General features: G+C 33.2%; 1 protein-coding gene across 1 annotated transcript; it reads left to right on the forward strand.

Moving 5' to 3' along the window:
- Window positions 1-4,002: 4,002 nt before the first annotated feature.
- On the forward strand, window positions 4,003-22,108 carry LOC138696973 (uncharacterized). The gene is made up of 9 exons (XM_069822517.1): window positions 4,003-4,221; window positions 5,889-6,010; window positions 7,892-8,009; window positions 10,203-10,237; window positions 13,130-13,165; window positions 13,502-13,622; window positions 16,205-16,287; window positions 20,853-20,880; window positions 20,998-22,108. Exons 1-9 carry the CDS (start codon window positions 4,137-4,139, stop codon window positions 21,045-21,047), a joined length of 678 nt encoding a protein of 225 aa, XP_069678618.1. The 5' UTR covers window positions 4,003-4,136; the 3' UTR covers window positions 21,048-22,108.
- Window positions 22,109-23,912: the final 1,804 nt, after the last annotated feature.

Below are 23,912 nucleotides of genomic sequence, written 5' to 3' on the forward strand. Positions count from 1 at the left end.
TTATTTATTTATGGATTTACTTATGTATTTATTTATTCATTTATTTATTTATTCATTTACTCATTTACTTATTTATTTATTTACTTATTTACTTATTTATTTATTTATTTACTTATTTACTTACTTATTTATTTACTTATTTACTTATTTATTTATTTACTTATTTGTTTACTTTTATTTATTTATTTACTTACTTATTTGTTTACTTTTATTTATTTATTTACTTATTTGTTTACTTTTACTTATTCGTTTACTTTTACTTATTCGTTTACTTTTACTTATTTATTTATTTTTATTTGTTTACTTATTTATTTACTTTTATTTATTTATTTACTTATTTATTATTTATTTATTTACTTATTTATTTACTTATTTATTTACTTATTCATTTATTTATTTACTTATTTACTTATTTATTTACTTATTATTTATTTATTTATTTATTTACTTATTTATTTATTTACTTACTTACTTCACTTATTTATTTACTTATTTATTTATTTATTTATTTATTTATTTATTTATTTATTTACTTACTTACTTACTTCACTTATTTATTTATTTATAATACTCGTAAATTACTGAACTCCTAAATATAGAAGCAACACAGCTTCAATAATATCAATAGCAGTATTCATAGTCTACCATGGAGGAAGATCATGTACAAGTGCTCTGTGTCCTCCCTGGATCTGATATCGAACGGGACCAGTGTAGTTGTCTGTAAGCAGTGTAATGCTAATTATTGTAAGGTTGCTTAATGCAGTGACATGCATTGACTGTTTAAATTCATTTCATCTTAGCTGCGGTACATTGATTAAAAATGTTGAATTATCTGACGATAATACAGTGGAGTGTTGTAATATTGAGGTTAAGAATAATGACGACAAGGTTGATGACCTATCTGCAGCATTAAGCGAGATTGCAGACGACGACGACAACAACAACAACAAGATCGACATTCTTTTTTTTTTAGTAGGTTATTTTACGACGCTGTATCAACATCTCAAGTTATTTAGGGTCTGAATGAATGAAGGTGATAATGACGGTGAAATGAGTCCGGGGTCCAGCACCGAAAGTTACCCAGCATTTGCTCATATTTGGTTGAGGGAAAACCACGGAAAAAACCTCAACCAGGTAACTTTCCCCGACCGGGAATCGAACCCGGGCCACCTGATTTCGCGGCCAGACGCGCTAGCCGTTACTCCACAGGTGTGGACTCGACATTCGTATAGTCAGGTTTATTTTAACCCAAAAAATGTATCAATGAACTTCGAAGTAAAATATCTACTCTTGATCAACTACCTGATAAAAGTAATGATCTAACGACTGTTCAGCAGTATGTCTACAGGAAAAACCATTTTCAGGTAGTAAGGAATCTGTTAAACAACAAGTTACTAATAATGAGAGCTTGGATAAATATGGCCAGTCAGTGAATTATTCAAATAACCCTACTTGTAAAATGATTCAGTTATCCATTGATGGCAAGTCAACTGATAAATTGGATAGATCTACAGTAAGTAACAGTAACGTAGACAGTAATTTGTCCCTTGATGAACTGTGGACAACGGTTGTTAATAAACATAATAGTAATATGCGTTACAAGAGCGGTATGTTGAAGTTTTCATGTTCGAGGAAGAGTTTGAAAAAGCGAAACGTAGTTGAGCTTTTTTAATTTCCGAGAATTGAAAGAAAACATACCGCTCGTGTATCGTACATTATTTTGTGCGAAGGTCGTTTATTACATACCTGAAAGACGAATTTCTAATTAGTTGCAATGAAATCTCCATCTTGGTTTCTGTTCAGTGACGGCAAATTTGCAAAACAAAAATATCTATCTTCAACATTGTTGCTTTAAAATGTTTTCTGTGTTTACTATACTTCAGCAGGCCGTGATATAAGTCTGTCTTTCCCCCCCCCCCCCCAGTCTTTGATGAGTCTGGAATCTTGTTGATTTTTTCACGGCTTCCTTAATGTTACTTGCATCACGAATGCAGTAACTTTAGTGGAGTTGTAGAGTTTACTTAATTTTTGCAAATATTTAAAAACAATAATTAACAGTGAAATTTAGGTGAAATTGCAGTGGTAAGTTTCCAATTTATAATTATTACTATATTGAACGTCTCTAAAAATAATATGTTAAAAGCCTAAAGCAGTAAAATCAATATGTCACTTAAGCGGTAAGAAGAGGGAAATTGTTATGTGTGTTAGGTTGGGAATACTGAATGTGGAATTTTAGACTTTCCGCGGATTGGTTTTGTGCGGAAACCAATCAAATACGCACAATTTCGCACAAAAAGAAGTTACAGAGCCCCACAGTGGTAGGAGAGAAAGTTAATTTTGATAAGTCTAAATTACAGGGTGTTCCTAAAACTGTATTACATGTGTATAGACTTTCGCCGGACACGAAGCCGGAGTGTGTGAGTGATTTCTCAAAGTCATATTTTCCTGAAGTTACCGTAGGGAAACTAGCGTCCAGATATCCAGCGCTGTATTCTTCGTTCAAAATATATATTTTTGTCTTTTGTACCATAAAATAAATAAATAAACGACTGACTGCTAGCACCTACTTTACATTTCCTCAACTAAAGATCAAGATCACGAAAGCACGCACACTCAATTGTGACTGGGACGAGCTGATCAACAAATTTCTTGTACAGTCTATACATTTTATAAATTATTAACAGGCTTCGAGACTTTGGACCCGATGCAATAAGTTTATTGTGCATGCACTATAGGTTGTTGACTCGCTGCAGGTAGGTAGAGATGTGTTGAGGTAACAACGTTGCTATTTAGAGTAGAGTACGGTAGTATGGGGAAACACACATATGTACATTCTGAAAGTAAATATACATTACACAATGACAATGTCAAAAGAATGTGAAAAACATTTATTCTCCTGTTTTTATAAGCATTTGTGTTTAATTACACACAGTGCTAATGGTGGAAATAAACATGTAGCAATTTTAATTTCTTCATTTATCCTATTGGTCGTCTTTAGGTAGTGCAGTTACAGTACCGAATTGCAATGTACCTACTACAAGATAAATTCTCAGTGTCTCAAACGTAAATCTTTTTCGGTTATCTGCCAAAGTTTGTACTGTAGAAAGCTGCGCTCTACATCGTATGACGTGATAGGAGCAAAACGAAAAAACCTAACATCATCGCAGTCTGTAAGAGACAGTCCTTTATTCTCGGGTGACTTTATGCCCACTAATTTGCTGTTTATGTTACACAATGTTCCATATCCGTTATTTTTACATAAAATTGATTTCCACTTCTGTTTTACACGTTCAGTAACCGGTGTACTTGGTGTCTCATTAATTCTCTGCGTCATTTTCTCAATTAATTTGAGGGTTTCCGGCATCTCTTGCTCCGACTTTTCTATCCGTGTAATAGTTTCAGACACAGTTTGAAAATAGGCTTGTATGAAAACCAAATTATTCGTCAGAACCTTCAAATCCAGAGCGTTTTCCTTTGCGTATTTGTTGGCATTCATTCTACAGTACCCCCACCCACTATACGCTTTACCACTATACTCAGTACGCCGTTATGCGGATTTCCCACTGAACTGCTCTATTGGGTCCGAAGTCTCGAAGCCTGGTTATTAAGTCATTCGATAAGTACCGTCCAGATGGCTGCTGACTATAGCTGGGGCACATGTTTATATGAATGTTTTTACTGAGAACAGTCCATACTACCACGCCGTAAAATATTTACTATTTCTCCTGAAACACCCTGTATATACATATCACACACAGATAATACGTATTGCCCCGTTACATAGAACCTCTTATTGTTACTGTCCAACCTTCCTATTACACGCAATATCCCTATATTGTAGAAGTCACTTTTACATTCTAGTCCTTGTTTCAAGAAAAAAGTTTTATTTACGAGCGGGATTTCCCTAATTATTTTTCCAATAGAGTAAATATGAATTCATTACTGATCTAATGTCACTGTACATATTTAAATTAACACAAAACAGGAACATCATCATCAGTCACCATCCGCGAGGCATTGCAAAAGGCAGGATATAGTAAGTGGCTTCCAGATGTTTGTCAGCCAGCTGTCAAGGCCGTGGACGGTCAGCGATATAAAATAAGCAATAACGCCACGTGAGATACTCAGCCCTAGCCATGGCTCTCCCGCTGGAAGTGATGTGCGTCCTGGCGCTCCTAGTGTTGACTCCGGCGACTCCATCACACATCAGCTTCATTCAAAGTGAGACTCGACATTTCATCGAATTAGAGGCTTGACATAGCTTATTTATTAAAACTTCCTTGTAGTGACGACAGCAAAATCATTAATGTGTGTGTTATTAGTGGCGCAATGTTAGTACGCCTCATGGGTTACATTCCATTTAGTGGCTTATTTGCATTCCTATTGTTGGTGGCACAGTTCGGACTAGCTACTTCAATATTAGTTAGTATGTTTTAATACTAGTTATTTTGTTGTCACATTTTAATAAATCGTTTGTACTAGTTAATATTATTGTTAGTGATAGTAACTGTATTATTTACTGCATCAGTACACAAGTCACAATGTAACTATACGAGTTACAATGTCAGTACACAAGTTATAGTGTCAAAACACAAGTTATAATGTCACAACACAAGTCATAAAGTCAGTACACAAGTTATACAGTACACAAGTTATGCAATACACAAGTCACAGTGCCAATACACAGGTTATAATATCAGTACACAATTTATAATGTCAGTACACAAGCTATACTGTCATCACACAAGTTATAGTGTCAGCACACAAGTTATAATATCAGTACACAAGTCATAAAGTAGGTAGACAAGTTATAATAACTGTACACAAGTTATGTCAGTATAGAAATTGTCAGTACACAAGTCATAGTGCCAATACAAAGGTTATAATGTCAGTACACAAGTCATAGTGCCAGTACATAGATGATAATGCCAGTACAAAAGTTATAGTGCCAGCACACAAGTTATGTCAGTACACAAGTTATATCAGTACACAAGTCATAGTGCCAGTACATAGATTATAATGCCAGTACACAAGTTATAGTGCCAGTAGACAAGTTACAATGTTAGCACAAGTTATATCATCACAGGTTTCAATGTTCACAGCAGTTGTAATTTAAGCAGCATAATCTTAACACATTATGCACAGGCTCATCCGTTTGGGTGTGGATATTATTAATTTATTATTATAAAACTATTATAATAGTATGAGAAATTTCTTGCTCGTAATATTATGCTTAAAAGATGGAAGCTTCCATATATGGTAAGAATTAAAATCGACAATGCATAATGTGAAATGAAAATCGTAGATGATTTAAATTACTACAATGCATTTTTTGGTATGCCAAATTTGAGAGTGTTAAAGGAGATGGAGAAAGCTGCGTTTGCAGTGAAAGACCTACCCTTAGGCATAACACTGAATGAATGAATGAAGTTTTCAATCGTATGTGGTATGGTAGTGATGGACCAATTGCTTGGCCACAAAACTTCTCAGATCAACCCCTCGTGACATTTTCGTGCGAGGTTTTTTAAAGACACTCTATCCACAGAAACCCAGGAACATTGACGATCTAAAGGTAAAAATTACTCAACCTTTCCAACAAAACACCCCCCTAATGTTACAACGGGCATGGGCTGAATTTCATCGCCGTTAAGAGTTCTGTAGTGTTCGCAATGAGGATCATGTAGAGTTCTGAGAAATCTCCCATTTTTCAATGCTGTATACACAAAGTTTCAACAAATAAAGTTCAGCAATAACTGTTTAACAGTGTTTCTATTTTTATCCATACCCAAACGGATCACCCTGTACTCTAATGTACGTATTATTATGTTCACATTATTGACTGATGTAATATTTTAATAGCATTAATATTAATAATGCTGCAATTGCAGGTGATCTGAAATCACTTTCAACGCTGGATTCTCTCAACGATATTGCTAATTTTCATGACTCAGCTTCCATATTATCCAGATCCAGAAGGGATCCAAATGCTGACGTGGACGAAGAACTTCAGGCAAGTTTCTTACTTCTATTAGTATCGAACCCAAGTGAAAGAATTGTATAAATTTCTGATAATTTTAGAATTATTATTTTAATAACATATGGAGCGAAAAATGTTATTCATAAAATGAACAGATTTTCAACTAACCCAACGCTCTGAATCTAAGTGAGTACAATAATATTCTCTGTTTTACGTCAGACGTATTACACACCTAACTACTGCATGTGGTAGACGTACATCAAAATTTTAAGTTTTTAAACATTATTCAATATAATAGTCAGTGAAATCAGTGATTAAATTCAATTTCATCTATAAAATGACAAACCGTATATATTTACTTACTTACAAATGATTTTTAAGGAACCAGGAGGTCCATTGCCGCCCTCACATAAGCCCGCCATCGGTCCCTATCCTGTGCAAGATTAATCCATTCTCTATCATCATATCCCACCTCCCTCAAATCCATTTTATATTATACTTCCATCTACGTCTCGGCCTCCCCTAAGTCCTTTCCCATCCGGCCTCCCAACTAACAGTCTATATATGCATTTCTGGATTGACCCATACGTGCTACATGCGCTGCCAACCTCAAACGTCTGAATACAAATACAACCCAGAAATAAGGGACAATTTATATGAAGGATAAGAACCTCACAAATTTGTTGGTTTCTTTGTTTCAAGTAATCTATATATATAATTTGAACTGGTAATGGAAATTACGGGAAAACGGCTGAACGGATTTTAATAAATGACCCCTCATTTTGAAGCATGGAACTCAAAGTTTTCCAGAAAAATAGTAGTTTTCAGTGAAATATCAATTTTTCAACATAATTTTCCTATTTTCCAAAATTCATCTGTCGTCAGTTTTGAGAAATAGCTAATTGCATTTCAGAATAAAACAAAACACACACTACAGTAAACAATATTATACGAAGATCTGCAAGAATGCTGACATATTTAGAGCTCAAATTAAATTGGTTATCAAAAACTTAACTAATAAAATTAATTTACAGGTTCGATTCTGTGGTGTGTAATTTTCTGGGTACAGCTGTGTATTGGATATTAAAAACTACAAAAACTTGAGGTGGTTTGATGACATTATTACCATTAGAAATGAAATATTATTGTAGTTAATGCCATGATGTGACTATTTTTCATTAATTATACATATTAATTCCATATTCATGATATGAAAGTGAAACGTTTTGGGGTTATATAAATAGATGTAGAGAATAACTTAAATTAGATTTTGATTTCTATATTTTACTGAGTGGCGGCTATAAAGTGTATATAGTATAAGTTACTGAAAGCTGTAAAACTTACGTAAGATAATATTATTAAAAATCAAATATTTTTATAGTTATTAATCAAGTGGGGTTGGGTCTTTTTCATATATTTAATGGCGGTGTGGTGTAGATATTTATATGCGTGGTTCTCTTGAGTATTGGCTCGAGAGAGAGTATCTTTCATTATTATGGAAGCAAATAACTTTCAGAATGTCTGGTATTCTTCATTGAAAATAAATCTGAAAAATGTTTATTTGAACGTCTAATGAACTTTAGTTTGCAGCATTTGCTGCACAAGCCACTAGCATGTATAGATTTATATTAGATGGTGTTCATACTGAACGAACTAGATATTTACTAGCAGTCCAAATTTTATGCAACTAGATCCAACTTCCGTGTCGAAATTTCACTGACACTTTTTGAGATCTGATCTCCCATCCGTCACTTATCTCCTCTTCTTTCTGACACACAGTACATCTACCATAGCATGGGGTCAGCACTACGTCCACAACAACACAATCTATGACCATGTGGCGCCAAATTTTCACCTTGACCGCTGTGTACGAAACGCTCCATATCCTCAGTTATATTCCGTTTTCTCTCCTAGTTCTGTTGTGCAACACCGGGAGGTCGACCCAGGACTCGAGATGAATATGAGCAGCAGAAGAAAGAGGATAAGAGAGTTTTGGAAGTTTGTGAGGCTGAGCATGCAAAATTGCTTAATGGTAAACAAGTCACAAATTAGGAATCATAGGGTAAACTAGGGTCTGTTGGACAGTCGGGCATGTGGGGCTACTTCCGTCATTGATTTCTAGCAGAATGTGGTGCCCACAAGTGGCCAGGTAACACGTTAAAGTACAGAGTGCCCAACATGCCCGACTGTCCAACAGACCCCAGTTTACCCTATTTATTTTAAGATGACGAATGACGCGGATGTTTGTGCACATGATGTTAAATTTTACATAATTTTAGTCCTTGGTTTTATTTCCAAGAGTTTAATAGAGAATTTCATATACGAGGGAAGATGTTATGCTAACAGAGTTCTAACAGGATGGAAGAAGGGTGCTTGCTCATTGTAAACAGCAAGAAAGAGAGAAAGTCGGACTGGTTTAAAAGCGAGAGCAATCTGGTGAAACAATTGTGTTTAAGATTATGTGTGGGACAAAGGCAAGGGAAAGGTTTCACAAGTGTTAAAAAAAACACGTTGTTTATTTACACATGCCAATATTTTAACAATTGTGTTAACATTCTTTCTTACATTTAGGTTTCACCAACAATTTCCAAGTGCATGTTAAATGACATTTTTGTTAACTCTTCTTATTGTAGAAGGAACTCCAGCAGATATTGGAAGAAGTGTGATAGTCTGAACCAGGAAGTTCGTATCGAAACCAAAAATTTTTGCTAAACATGTGTCACCCGCTTCGCGAAGAGAAAACTAGTGCAATATTACGATCTCTTTGGTAATTATTATTTGTTACTGAAAATTAATCGGGAAGAAACTGACGGACAATGTAAAAAGAAATAGAGAATTCAATTTTAGTAATACAGGGCATATCAAAAGTCCGGTAACACTTTCAATATTTTATTACACAAAAACTACTAATGATAGCACTTTCAAACACACTTCAGTTTAAAGTCAAACTCTCAAAGTTCGTTTTACACCTTACAGAGATTCAATGTGTGAACCACGAGTGACTCGACAGATGTCCAAGCGATAATCAAACTCTTCCCATACGGATGTTTCATGACATGGCCACCGAGGTCACCCGATATGACTGCATGTGACTTTTTTCTATGGGAGGTATCTAAAGGACCGTGTGTTTGTACGACCTTTGCCACGTGATTTAGAGGAACTAAAAACCAGAATTCGAGCAGCTGCCGCCATGGTCACAGAGGATATGCTGAAAAGGGTATGGAAAGAGTATTATTATCGTTTGGACATCTGCCGAATCACTCGTGGTTCACACATTGAATATCTGTAAGGTGTAAAACGAACTTTGAGAGTTTAACTTTAAACTGACGTGTGTTTGAAAGTGCTATCATTAGTAGTTTTTGTGTAATAAAATATTGAAAGTGTTACCGGACTTTTGATATGCCCTGTATAGAAAAGTTTTAGTTTTATTTATAACATAATACAAAGATAGTATGGAATGCAAAAAAAAATATGGTGTGAAAACCAAAGCCAAGAATGACGTGTGGGAGCGAATTACTAGTGGATTCAATTGCCCTCTGGCGGTTACCGCAAGAACTAAAAAACATAACATTTTACGGCCTCTCTTCAATTGATGTAATTATGGATGATTTTACGCACGACTGTTTCAGATATTGTAACATTATCCCCTCTTAGTGACTGAAAAGAACCAGTGACGTAATGTTTTAGTGTAATTAATACACGTAGCATGGAAGATAGACATATTTCCCTTGTGTTTAAACATTTCGCAAATCTCGTCTACTGTCTCCCTGACAACACATATTTTAACAATAGTTAGTAGTACATTACGATATTCAATTAGTCAGCGATTATTCTGCGAAAAACTTATTTCTACAACGTATGATGTGGCAGGGGCGAACTCAAAATATTGTCATTTATATGGTTAACTATATAAATTCATTGTATGCCTACATATATGTATTACATTGCTGTAACACTAACTTGTAAACGTAGTAATGTAAAATCCAAATAAGAGATGGTTTAAAATTTAAAGTGTATTCACAGAACATTATAATTATGTAGCTCAAACGACTATACCGCCAACCTTAATGAAGTTCTGGTTCTGGCTGTATGAGGATAGTACTCTGCAATTCCTTACGTGCTGGTCATGTTCATACCTATAGTCGATGTTGCAGTTAACCTTGGGGTTTACAAACCCCAAATGCGTTCTCTAGTAATAATTAACAATTTCCTTTTTCTTTTCCAGAAACGAGTTGTCTATCGACGAAAGCACTTGAAGAAGTAAGGTTATTTTATCATAAATAACATGTTTAAAATACATTTAATATAAACATACCAACCTTTCATTGTGAAAATGAAATAACAAATATTGTTTACAATTACTGAAATTAAGCTTTTGAACTATAGAGGCTAATAAAATATTAATTTCTACAATACAAGCAAGGTCTAGTTTCAAATAAATATGGTGCTTATTACACAGTAATTTCTAAAACACACATTTAACTTATAATCAATCTTACATAACACACTTTAAAATGTGAATTGATTTGGAAAGTAATTTTTCCCCGAGCGTCTCATTCTTCAATCTTCAAGTATATTTACACTATGATTTTAAAATAACCACAATCACAAATAAGTCCTTCAGGAACAAAATGCAATTATTAAATTGACTCACAAAGCACTTTTACTTAATTTCATTAGATACCAAAATAGTCGTAGATGTTAATTTGGAAATCAAAATTATGTGCTTGTATAATGTTTTATATGTTAGCTGGGATATAATAATTAATTTTTTCTATCTGTAAGTTTATTTCAGTACCTCGTTCATCAAGTTCTGATTCTCTTGGATCAATATTTTCAGTGATATTTGTACGTACACGAACTGTAATATGACATCGCGCGATATACAGAGATGTTGTCTCCTACAGTTCGCCTGCCATACGCGCCGAAGTTCAAGGGCGTTTGTCGGGGGTTGCATGCGTGCAGTTCACCTCAAACTATTATCAGCCGCAGAAGGGATTAGTCATTCACGCATAATGCTGACTAAGTCACTGTGTGTTTTTTAATTGTTTGAGAATATACAGTAAATTGTGCTGAGTTTTTGTAATTTTAAATAGAGTGGAACAAAATACCCGACAAGTCACAACGAACATTTCGCAAGAAGAGATTTCGGAACAATCTTAGTAGATGTCAAGCATGTATTTAAGCAAAGAAGGCCATTTTGAAAATCTGTAACATAGGCAAAACGTAATTGAATTCATTTTAGGCCTAAGTTTTGGAAAACATTTTCCCCTCTAAATAGGTTTTAGTTCTCTTTAGCGTTGTGGTAAGGTGAGTGCCTTTGGTGTAAGGAGTCACAGGTTCGAACCTGAGCTCAACTCCTCTTTTTCTTCAACAGAGGAAATTCTCTTCAAAATATGTGACTGGTTCTCAGTCAATAAATTAGTATTAAATTTTAACAAAACTAACATAATTCAATTTAAATCCTGTCCAAATTCAACGTCGCAAATTTCTAGCGCAATAATTAATAATAGATCCCTATTAGAAACAACAACAACCAAATTTCTTGGCTTAAAAAATCGATGTGTTAAATTGGAAAAATCATACTAAAGAAATTACCCCCAAACTAAATTCAGCTTATGCAAACCTAGTCTTTCAGGTAAAGCTCCCTGTAAAGCAGATTTGAATAATTTCAAGGGAAAAATTGTTCCGGGTATCGATCCCGGGACCTCTGGTTGAACGTACCAGCGCTCTGCCAACTGAGCTACCCGGGAGACGGAGACGGAGATGGTGTCGGGTGGAGTTCCCGGGTAGCTCAGTTGGCAGAGCGCTGGTACGTTGAACCAGAGGTCCCGGGATCGATACGCGGCCCGGAACAATTTTTCCCTTGAAATTATTTAAATTCAGCGTGTTTTGCTATTAGATCTATGCAAAAGATAGTAAATATCAATACCTTAAAAACAATATACTTTGCATACTTCCACTCGGTAATGAGTTTTGGAATAATATTCTGGGGAAATTTCACAGATAATAATAGTATATTTCTATTACAAAAAAGAGTAATTAGAATAATAGTACGTGCCAAATCTAGGGAATCGTGTAGGACTATTTTCAAAAAACTACAAATAATGCCCATGGCTTGTCAGTATATCTTTTCATTAATAATCTTCCTCGTATGTAATCGTGAAAACTTTGTAACTAATTCAACAGTTCATAGCATAAATACACGTCAAAAAAATTACTTTCATACTCCATCGGCAAGTCTATCGTGCTATCAAAAAGGAGTGCGTTATATGGCAGTAAACATTTTTAATAGCCTCCCTATCGATATAAAAAATGAAACTCAAAACATAAAATTATTTAGGGCCAAATTAAAGAAGTACCTAATTTCTCACGCCTTCTATTCTGTAGGCGAATTCATGACACTCAATAACACTTCATGAAATTGATACTAAAACTTTGTGTTGTACTAGTAGACTATATTGTAAATCTCGTCTGTATATATTTCATCTAGACTTTGAATATAAATTAAGACTTTATAATAATATTAAGTTTTTTGACTTGTTCCATATTCTAGCTGTAAGCAATGTATGAATACCATGGAATGTTAATAAATACAATACAATACAATACAGTACAAAAACTAAAGTCACTTCTGCAGAACCAGAGCAGATTTCGTGATAACTGTGCTAGGCGTTAAGCAGCTTAACTTGCGGTTAGAGAGAATTTTCATATGGAGGGCTCTGTAGTTACATTTAATTTTGAATTATACTAAAATTGTTTTGCTCACAAAACATCTAATACGATCCCTAAAGGCCACAGGCGTAGCCCTGTCGACTGAGACGCTTGCCTGTCGATCCAGAGTTGCGCTCAGGCGTGGGTTTGACTCCCGCTTGAGCTGATAACATGGTTGGATTTTTTCCAAGGTTTTCCTCAACCGTAACGGAAATGCCAGATAGTCCCCGGCCTCATCTCGCTAAATAACCTACTGCAACTAGTGTCATTAAATAGCCAAATAGAAACAAAACTATGCTTAATACAGCCCATCAGATTTTCTTGAATGTGTGTACCAAACTTAGCAACATTACATAAGTAAAACAATATTTATAAAACAATCCTGTACATTCTCATTAATTTCAAAGCAATAACTAATGTCTATTTCTTATCTTTCAGTGCAAATTTCGATGCGCGTTTGTGGAATATAAAATGGTGAGTAAACTCGTCATAGTAAATAGCAATATGATTTTATTCATTTTCTTACAAAGAATAACTCACTAAGAAATGTATTCCTTAAAAAAGAGAACACATTTAAATGTTATTTACTTATTCACAGTAAATTTTTTAATCATATTTGCATTAGAAAAGTTTACTTATCACATTATTCTGTTTGTAAAATTTATCTCAAAAGAGATATGAAATCAGTTTATAGTATGAATAGGCTATAATATCATGTAAATAGGCCTATTATGTTCACGAATGAATTATCAGTAAATAGAAAATCTAGTTAAATTCGATGTGTACTACAAGTAAAATTCTGTTTTCCAGCTCGATGAAAATGGGAAAATAATTCCTAATAAGACTCTCTCAAAACTGTCGATGTTGACAGAAATTACAGACAGTAGATTGCAAGACATTTCTTATGAAAAATGTGAAGGTCTTCCACAAGGTAAGCGATCACTCTATTCAATATTAAAATTGAGTCAGTTTGGTCCAAAACTTTACGAGTCCACGTTAACTTAAATTGAGAAAAATGGGAAAAATTGCTGCGGCTCATGATTTTGTATTTACAAGTGCGGAATGAATTTCATAACGCCAAAAAATTATTTTTTGTAACCGATATTGTAACAATTGTGAAGCTATTTTAGTTTATTGCAAGTAAATATTCTTAAAAACATGTTGGATATGAAGAGTATTTGAAAGTACAGATGGACATGCTGAGATTTGAAACGCTTTCTCAGGGACATGAGAAATTTCGGAAAGAAAATGATGGGAGATTAGTGGACCTCTCGTTTAAAATTAATGATACAGGGAAAGGAAACACTAATTATTATTATTATTATTATTATTATTATTATTATTATTATATCATTATTATTATTATTATTATTATTATTATTATTATTATCATCATCATTCACTTTTTATTATTTTTACATTATTATTATTATTATTATTATTATTATTATTATTATTATTATTATTATTCGATCCATTCAATGCATAGAAGTATTAGAACATGACAATGTCTTTGCTGATATTAATTCCATTATCTTTCTAGACATATTGGTAATACTTTTGTATGAATCAACTCCCTTCCATAAAATATTATAGTTTTAATTCTTGTAAACTAATCATTGTAATCTATGTTCTTTATTTTGTTGTTATCTCTATTATGTAATGTGTACCATAGTTGTTCATTTTATTGCATTATTTGTATCACTGTGCTGGACTTTTATTGGCCTATGGCTGTTGTCCAGCACATAAATATCAATAAATAAATAAATAAATTATAATTCACTTTTACTATTTTTACATTATTATTATTATTATTAATGCTTGGTCTAATTAGGTCTATAACTTATTCTTTTTCTACTCCTATGTGTTTATTAATTTTATACTATACATTGGTTAGATCCAAGCTTGAATATGCATCTGTTGTAAGGAACTCCATTACTTCCACTGACTCGGCTAAATTGGAGAATATTCAAAGAAAATTTATTTCCTTGTGTTCTTATAGATTTTTACCAAATTCCGATTATAACTATGAGACTAACTGCGAATATTTCAATTGCGGTAGTTTGTTCACCAGACGTCAGGATCTTGATTATTTATTTTTTTGTAAAGTCATTAAGGGTGATATTGATTGTGAATCTTTCATAAGCAATATCAGTCTTCATATTCCTGCTAAGGGTTTAAGATTTCATAAAATATTTTATAATAGGAATTCTAAATCTCTGTCTCCGGTCTGCAGATGTATAAAATATGCTAATTTGCATGGATCAAGCTTGGATCCATTTAATGTGTAGTAATACTTTTCGAGTTTTATGTCAGTTTTATTATTTATGCCATTGTTAGATATGTATCATACTATTCTCGTCATTTGCATAACTTACAATATTAATTATATGATTCCTGTCTTCATTTACATGATTTCATTAATTCATTTGTAATACATTTTATTTAATTGCCATTATTTTAATTATCTCACTGAACTAATTTTAATAATATTATTTGCGCTATTTATTTTGTTGCATTTTGGTCAATTGAGTAATGTAGACTATTATATTGATTGTATTTCATCTCATTGCCATTTTCTATCATTCATTCTCATCATCATTTGTTGTTTTGTTCTGTTTTGTATCTTGTGCTAAACAGTAATTGGCCTTGTGCTGTTGTTTTGCACGTTAATATTCTAAATAAATAAATAAATAAAATTATTATTATTATTAGTATTAATATTATTATTAATATTATTATTATTATTGTCATTGTTATTATTATTATTATTATTATTACTACTACTACTACTACTGAAATTTCTTGAATCGTTAATTCTTCTTTTTTTTATTCAGCTAAAAAGGGAAAACTGTCATTTTATTCCCTCATTCATACTCTTTTCTCTGAAATTTCCTGTCTCATTATTTTTTATCTGGAAATATGTATTCAATTTTACTAGTCTCTGTTTGGAAATGATTCAATATTTACTTCAATAAAACGTGCATTATATATTTCCCACTTTTTCGTAATGCAAAGTATGAAGAGAAACGAAGCTTCATCATGTTACAAAAATCGATTTTGGTATTTCTAAAAAACCCTTAAAGTTTTCATCATCCTTCATCCCAAAAGTAATTGCTATGGTTGTATTGTCTGTCTGTCTGTGTAGAACGATTTTGTTGTAGAACCAACTTTCTTCATAATCATTATAGTATAAACGACTCTATCTAGTTCTGCACTTTATTTCCACTTTCCTAATAAAGATGGGCTCATCTGCAAATAACAGATAATTCAGACATTAACAACGTGATGTAATAGCTGTATTTTGTCGAAAAGCGTCAATAATCCAGCTTAGCCTATATGTGACTGATTACTCTGGTTCTGCATGTACTCAAAACTAATATTGAGTTCCGTGGTCCCACAATATTCGTCGTGAACTTCCTATTACAGACATCTTGTAAGTACCCAGTTGTGCAGAAAGGACGGACCGATCTGTAAACCTAGTTTCAATAATTCATTATTTCTTCCCTGCAGCATCTGAAGAAAGAGGCCCTGACCATCCGTGTGATCCTACAGCTTATAATTATTTTGTGTGCGTTAGTGATGTACGAGACAGAGTAAGTGAATTGTATTTATTATATCAGTAGAGCTAACTAGAACAGCACAGTTTGAATTTTGAGATGTGGTTACTCACTGTTTGATTTAAAGTATGAAACGTAAAACACATTTGTGCGAGATCGTGCGTATTTGCTTGGTTTCCACACAAAACCAATCCGTGGAAAGTCTAAAATTCCACATTCAGTATTCCCAACCTAACACACATAACAATTTCCCTCTTCTAACCGCTTAAGTGACATATTGATTTTACTGCTTTAGGCTTTTAACATATTATTTTTAGAGACGTCCAATATAGTAATAATTATAAATTGGAAACTTATCACTGCAATTTCACCTAAATTGCACTGTTAATTATTGTTTTTAAATATTTGAAAAAATTAAGTAAACTCTACAACTCCACTAAAGTTACTGCATTCGTGATGCAAGTAACATTAAGGAAGCCGTGAAAAAATCAACAAGATTCCAGACTCATCATAGACTGGGAAAAAAAAGACAGATGTATATCACGGCCTGCTGGAGTATAGTAAACACAGAAAACATTTTAAAGCAACAATGTTGAAGATAGATATTTTTGTTTTGCAAATTTGCCGTCATTGAACAGAAACCAAGATGGAGATTTCATTGCAACTAATTAGAAATTCCTCTTTCAGGTATGTAATAAACGATCTTCGCACAAAATAATGTACGATACACGAGCGGTATGTTTTCTTTCAATTCTCGGAAATTAAAAAAGCTCAATTACGTTTCGCTTTTTCAAACTTTTCCTCGAACATGAAAATTTCAACATACCGCTCTTGTAACGTATATTACTATTAAACACAATCACCATCGAAATCTAAAATAATTTCATATCATTAGCACATATGGGAACACAATTACTACACCGCAATATTTGAAAATTTCAGCGGATTTTAATAATGAGATATTACATCCAACGTAAGGAGTAAAACCAAAACTTTGAAGTACAACCACTATGAATGTCTAAATTTTTATATCCTCCACATTCATTACTTTCGACGGTGTTATGGCAAAAGATCTAACTTAAAAAATTGAAAAATTGTGATTTTCACACCACAGTATTTGTTCATGACCATTCTTCACATTATATGTAAAACATTACCCTGAGACAATGATTGTCTTCTGGTACAATAAAATTAATAATCCTTTTAATTTTGTAATATTCTTTTAATATGTAGTTTAGTAAAACGTTGACAATTAGGTTACAATGTGAAGTCACGTGACTTACTCATAGAAATAAATACAATAAAATAAATACGACTTTTAGTTCCTTGCAATGTTTTTTTTTTAATTGTGGTTACGGCTTTTTATCTTAACTTCGTTGATATTAATAAAACGGTAATTTACGTTTTATGGAAAAATATGGAAATAATCAAATCTTTTGCTCAATATCACATTAAAATGGTTACATTTTCCTTTTAAGTATTGTCGGATACGTGATTCGTATATCTAGGTTTATGATATAAAATTGTCTATGTTCTGCTGGCGATAAATGTTGTAATTATTGAATTGAAGGGGTGAGATTGACATCATCCAAATCTACACTTTTAACAAATATGTACATATTTTTTGTTATGAAAATATAAAATAAAGATAAATACAACTTGAATAAAATAATAATAGGCCTTTAGTAAAGAAAAAAAAGAGAATGTAATGAACTCTAGTAAATTTCAGGAACAAATTAGCAGAGTTGCTACTCGATCACTGTTCAAAAACTATTATTAATTACAATACGAATAGAGAAACAAACTATAAACTAAAATTAGATCAGAACTACAATATCATATATTATATATCAATAAATTAATAGTACATTATGCAACGAGCCTATAATGATAGTAATTAAGAGGCGAGTATGGATGTTTATGAAACGAGCGCAAGCGAGTTTCATAATTTTCATACGAGCGTCTTAATTACCATTATAGGCGAGTTTCATACGACTTTTTATGCTCGACCATATTTCTAACTTGAAATTATTTAGATGTATACATTTTATTTGTATCTGACAAGATCGGAAGTGACCTTGTTCTAGGTCGTGAATTGTGAGATGTGCGCAGACGCGAAAGTATTGATTTTTTCCGAGGAACAATAATGTCATTGACCTTGTGTAATCCCGTTAAACTTGGTATAACCTTGATTATTGAATTCGACATTGAAAAACGAGATGACAAATTGAATTTATTTGAATATTATTTACAATTAACGCTAATTATTATAGTAACAGAACATAACCTTCTGCGACAGTATTGGATTTCCAGCCTCCGTGACTTTTCGCTAATTCTCTTTCGATTGCATATCCGAGAATAATCGATACTTGCGGTTTTATAACGGTACAAAGCTGACTTGTTATTAGCTGAACACCTGTAAGCTTAGTTGTCATTGGCTGAAAACACCTGAACTTTAATGAATAGGTGTACTTTAATGACATGCATTAAAGGACTGCTACCAGGTGTATAATTACTACATTTCGGCATGGTGGAGCATGAAACAATTTATGAAAAGGAACTAAATAAATATTGAATATATACATAGCTTTAAAAAAATATTCTGAAGTTAGTACAAATACAATTTTCAGAGAATTGCATATTAAAAGTTCTGGGTGTAATTTAGCTACAGAATTATACAACCAAGGGCCAAAATTAATGCTGTGCTTTAGACAAGCAGATGTAAAACATTCGATTCTACTAATGTTACATTTTGATTTCTTCTTGTACCATGATCTTGTGCGTGTAATATGAACTTATTACGATTTTATTACAGAATTTTAACTGGGTATATTATTAAATTTGTTTAACCCAGATATGCCTGAAATATCTTTTTTGCAATTTTTGTGTATTTTTCAAATCTCATTTAATGGAGTATTTGCATGGTGTCGAAACATTCTAGTTTTAACTGGTTGAGCTAGAAACAAGTGTCCTTTTAAAAGGATAGTAGGCATATGAGCATACATTTTGAGGAATAATTGTATACTATGGTTACATGAAAGGAAACAATGTAATTGTTGTAATTTACAATTATTATTATTATTATTATTATTATTATTATTATTATTATTATTATTGTTAATATTACTATTATTATTAACAAATCATTACGTTATTATTTTATTATATTTTCTTTATTATTAGTACAAATATTATTCTGAAGATTGATGCATTGTGGCTAAATTCGTTTTAACTCTAGAATGCTTTCGTCATTGAATAGTACCGTATTGCTATTGATACGTAAAAATAAGTAATAGGCGAAAAGAGTGTTGAAGTTTCGAGGAAGAGATTATATTGGGAGTGAAGTGACGATACATATAATGGAGCAGTTGCTGTGGCAATATCGAAAGACAGGTTTCAGTTCATTTTCTAAAATCTACATTGTTATGACACTGATAATTTAGAAAGAAAATAAGACCTCTTCCAAAAATACTAAATGAAAAAAACAATAGAAACTGATGTCCGTTCAATACCTCCCTCCAGAACGTCACCCGTCCTCCACTTGTAAACAGATCTTGCTGTGCAAATCTGGCTTTCAGGTATATCTCCCTGTGAAGTAGACTTGAATAATTTCAAAGCAAAAATTGTTCCGGAGCTGGGTATTGATCCCGGGACCTTTGGCTTAGCGAACCAATGCTCTGCCGTCTAGCTACCCAGCAACTATACCCGACACTGTCTTAACTTTTCCCTTCATATCCACACACTTCAGTGGGCTGACAAGACGCCAGAAACCCAATTTTGAGTGCACACGAACTCTGTGTGGCATTTGTAGGCTGCATTATTGTGATATGTATGTATTTGAGATGAAATTTCGCCCGTAGCATAATTTTCAAACGTAGATAGCATTTCATGCAGGGAAAATCCACTAAAATTGAAATAGCGAAACAATTTCAAAATATATGGGGATATGCCTACTGTCCTTTTAAAAGGACACATAAGTTTTCGTCATTGTCATGTCGCAATGAATAGATATTTCGAACGCATTGTGGTTTCACGTTATATTTATGTTTATTAGGAGTCATTTGATCTACAACAATTTGTAAAATAATTCCGAACTGTCAAAATATTTAACATTCTTACCTGATTTGCATCTCGGATGCCATAGCTGAAATAAGCGAACAATTCTCACGTCCACATCTTAAACTCAACGGTGACCAGAACTCTCATTACCAGTCTTACCACACCTAGCAAGCCGCTAATTAAGATCAGTAATAGTGACACCTGTGAAAAATCAAATGTGTTGACTGTAGGGAGGGTAATTTGAAACATTGATAACTGTCCTCTTTATAGGACAGTAGGCATATCTGGGTTAATATTAAATACATGAAATCCAGACTAAATTAATTCAGTTAGATAATCAAAAAGTTTCTTTAAATTAATTTTGATTATTCTTTTTTTCAATAAAATTAATAGAATAAAATTACTTTTTTTTTTTTTTTTTTTTTTTTTTTTTTTTTTTTTTTAATTCCATCCCAAACAATAACGCCATATTCAATCATAGATAGATTGCAATACGTGTCTTTAAAACGTTTTATTTCTAGTAATGTTTCTCTCTTTTTCAGTATTGCGATAAGAAAGACCAAAAGAAAGGTAAGAGAATGTGTGTCCTGTCACTGCACATCATTGTGTCAGAAACAAACAACTATAAAGCTTAACTTCCATGTATCCGATAAACTAACACGTTTCATCCGTTCCCTTTTCTCCCAGGTCCATTATGCGACAGACGCAGAGAACAGCTCAAGAAAAAATATCCGTAGCACTTTCGAAGCCATGGATACAATGTCAACTGATTTAAAATACTAAATATAGACTAGATATAAAATGTAATGTACTGTATAAACTACGTTAAAAATAATAAAATTAGAAGAGAATAAAAAAATGCCTCCTTCTTACTGTGCATTTAACACAGAATATGCAAATCACAGAAACCTGCAGAAAAGTATATTCTATTATCCATGTGCTAAAAAGGATAAATGTTCATCTTCCCTCTTGCTTAAAAAAGTCCCTTGTGCAGACACTTGTATTTCCCTATTTCGACTATGCTGACATTTTACTGACTGACCTCTCCAGCGACAACAAAACGAAACTTCAACGTGCTCATAATTTGTGTGTACGTTTTGTAAGCAATGTTCGTAAATATGATCATATTACCCCATCCCTGGAAGCAATAAGTTGGCTTAAACTAGATAAGAAAAGAAATTTACATTCACTCCTCTTTCTCTTCGAAATCTTGAACTCTTCTATTCCTTCGTACCTGTCGTCTCGCTTCACTTACCTTTCTTCCCACCACAATCTGAACACACGCTCTCGTCATGAAACAATAGTAACAATACCATCCCATCGCACCTCCTCATAGGCTTACTCATCTTGTTTCACAATAGCCCTGCCAAGACTCTGGAATTCGCTACCTGCTAGCATCAGGGACTGTCGAAATAAAATTATATTCAAACGAAAACTTACTAGGCACTTGGTCAGTAATTGATTTCTTGTAAATACTTTCTTTAATCTATCACAAAATATTTCAATATTCAGTAATTTCATCACTATACAATTTTGTTATTCTAGATTTAATTTGTAATTCAGTAAATATAAAATATTCTTTGTTTCTCTATGATAAATTATCTAGCTTTAATTATTCACATAATCTTTTCGTACTTTGATTTTATTGTAATTGTAATTGTAAATTTAATACTAATTGTAATGTTAATTGTAATTGTAAATTTAAAACTAATTGTAATTTTATTGTTCATATTGTAGTTGGAATCTCCTGGTAGAGGGGCAGAGAAGGCCTAACGGCCTTATCTCTACCAGGTTAAATACATAAATAAATACTACTAAATAAATACTACTACTAATAGACAATCCTAATCCATCTTTCCGAAAGTAAAGGGTGCTATTCATAGACATTTTGCTAGCCCGGCTATCGACTGATTACTTGTACAGGATTCATATCATATCATATCGCTAACACTGGTTTATGAATACGAAGAACGATAGTTCGCTGATCATCCACCGGAAGCCTGCGCTAAGAATGTCTATGAATTCGGCCCAAATTAATTACACTGGCACGAGTGAATTCCAAGTCATGGCGTGATGCAATTGCATTTACTACTACATTTTGTGTAACAAAAATTTTCTAGAATCAATCACGAGCAAATTTGTTTTGTGTATGTATTTCTTAATGAACATGCTGTACACAAAGACACGGTATGTCAAAAACCACTTCGAATTAAGGTAAACTGTGAATGTGTCAACATAGAAACTATATGTTACACACCATCATAGAGTTTTCTGTTTTCCTTTAAATGAATGAACTTGACTCAAACGGTCCTTCGTTTTGTTTCAAGTGGTTCTATGTTACTTACTTATAAATTACTTTTAGAGAACCCGGAGGTTCATTGCCGCCCTCACATAAGCCCGCCATCGGTTCCTATCCTGAGCAAGATTAATCCAGTCCCTACCATCATATCCCACCTCCCTGAAATCCAATTTAATAATTTCCTCCCATCTACGTCTCGGTCTCCCCAAAGGTCTTTATCCCTTAGGTCTCAAACTAACACATTATACGCATTTCTGGATTCACCCATACATGCTACATGCCTTGCCCACCTCAAACGTCCAGATTTAATATTCCTAATTATGTTAGATAAGAATACAATGCGTAAAGTTCTGCGTTGTGCAACTTTTCTTCTCATGTAATTCTATCCCTCTTAGTCTCAAAAATTTTCCTAAACAACTTATTCTCGAACACCCTTAACCTCTGTTCCTCTCTCCAAGTTTCACAACCATAAAGAACAACCGGTAATATAACTGTTTTATAAGTTTTTTTTTAAAGCAGACTGCTTGTCGAAAGCTTCTCAACCGAATAATAACACTTATTTCCCATATTTATTCTGCGTTTAATTTCCTCCCAAGTGTCATTTATATGTGTTACTGTTGCTAAAAATATTTTAATTTTTCCATCTTGTCAAAGGATAAATTTCCAACTTATATATTTCCATTTCTTACTATGTTTTCAAATCGTTTGTGAATTTTCTCAAAGCATATTTTCGTCATCCGCATAAACAAGCAGCTGATATAACCCGCTGAATTCCAAACTCTCTCTTTTGTCCTGGACTTTCCTTATGGTATATTCTAGAACAAAGTTAAAAATTAAAAATGTGATGGTGGATCTCCTTGCTTTAGCCCGAAGTGAATTGGAAATGCATCAGATAGAAACTGACCTATACGGACTCTGCTGTATGTTTCACTGAGACATATTTTAATTAATCGAACTAGCTTCTTGGGAATACCAAATTCAATAAAAATATCATATAAAACTTCTCTCTTAACCGAGTCATAGGGGAGAGTCGGGTAGTATCGGACAGCGGGTAATATCGGACAGTGCGTTTATTTCATCTACCACCATATGGTAGTACCTGAATGACATGGTTACGTTCCTCTATGCGACATCACAGAAGCGTAACCATGTCAATCAGGTACTATCATCGTGTGGTAGATGAAAGAAACTCACTGTCCGATATTACCCGACGTCCGATACTACCCGACTCTCCCCTATGCCTTTTTTAAATCTATGAATAACTGATGTACTGTACCTTTATAGTCCCATTTTTTCTCCAATA

Source organism: Periplaneta americana, chromosome 3, assembly GCF_040183065.1.
Source record: "Periplaneta americana isolate PAMFEO1 chromosome 3, P.americana_PAMFEO1_priV1, whole genome shotgun sequence".
Classification (NCBI taxonomy): domain Eukaryota; kingdom Metazoa; phylum Arthropoda; class Insecta; order Blattodea; family Blattidae; genus Periplaneta; species Periplaneta americana.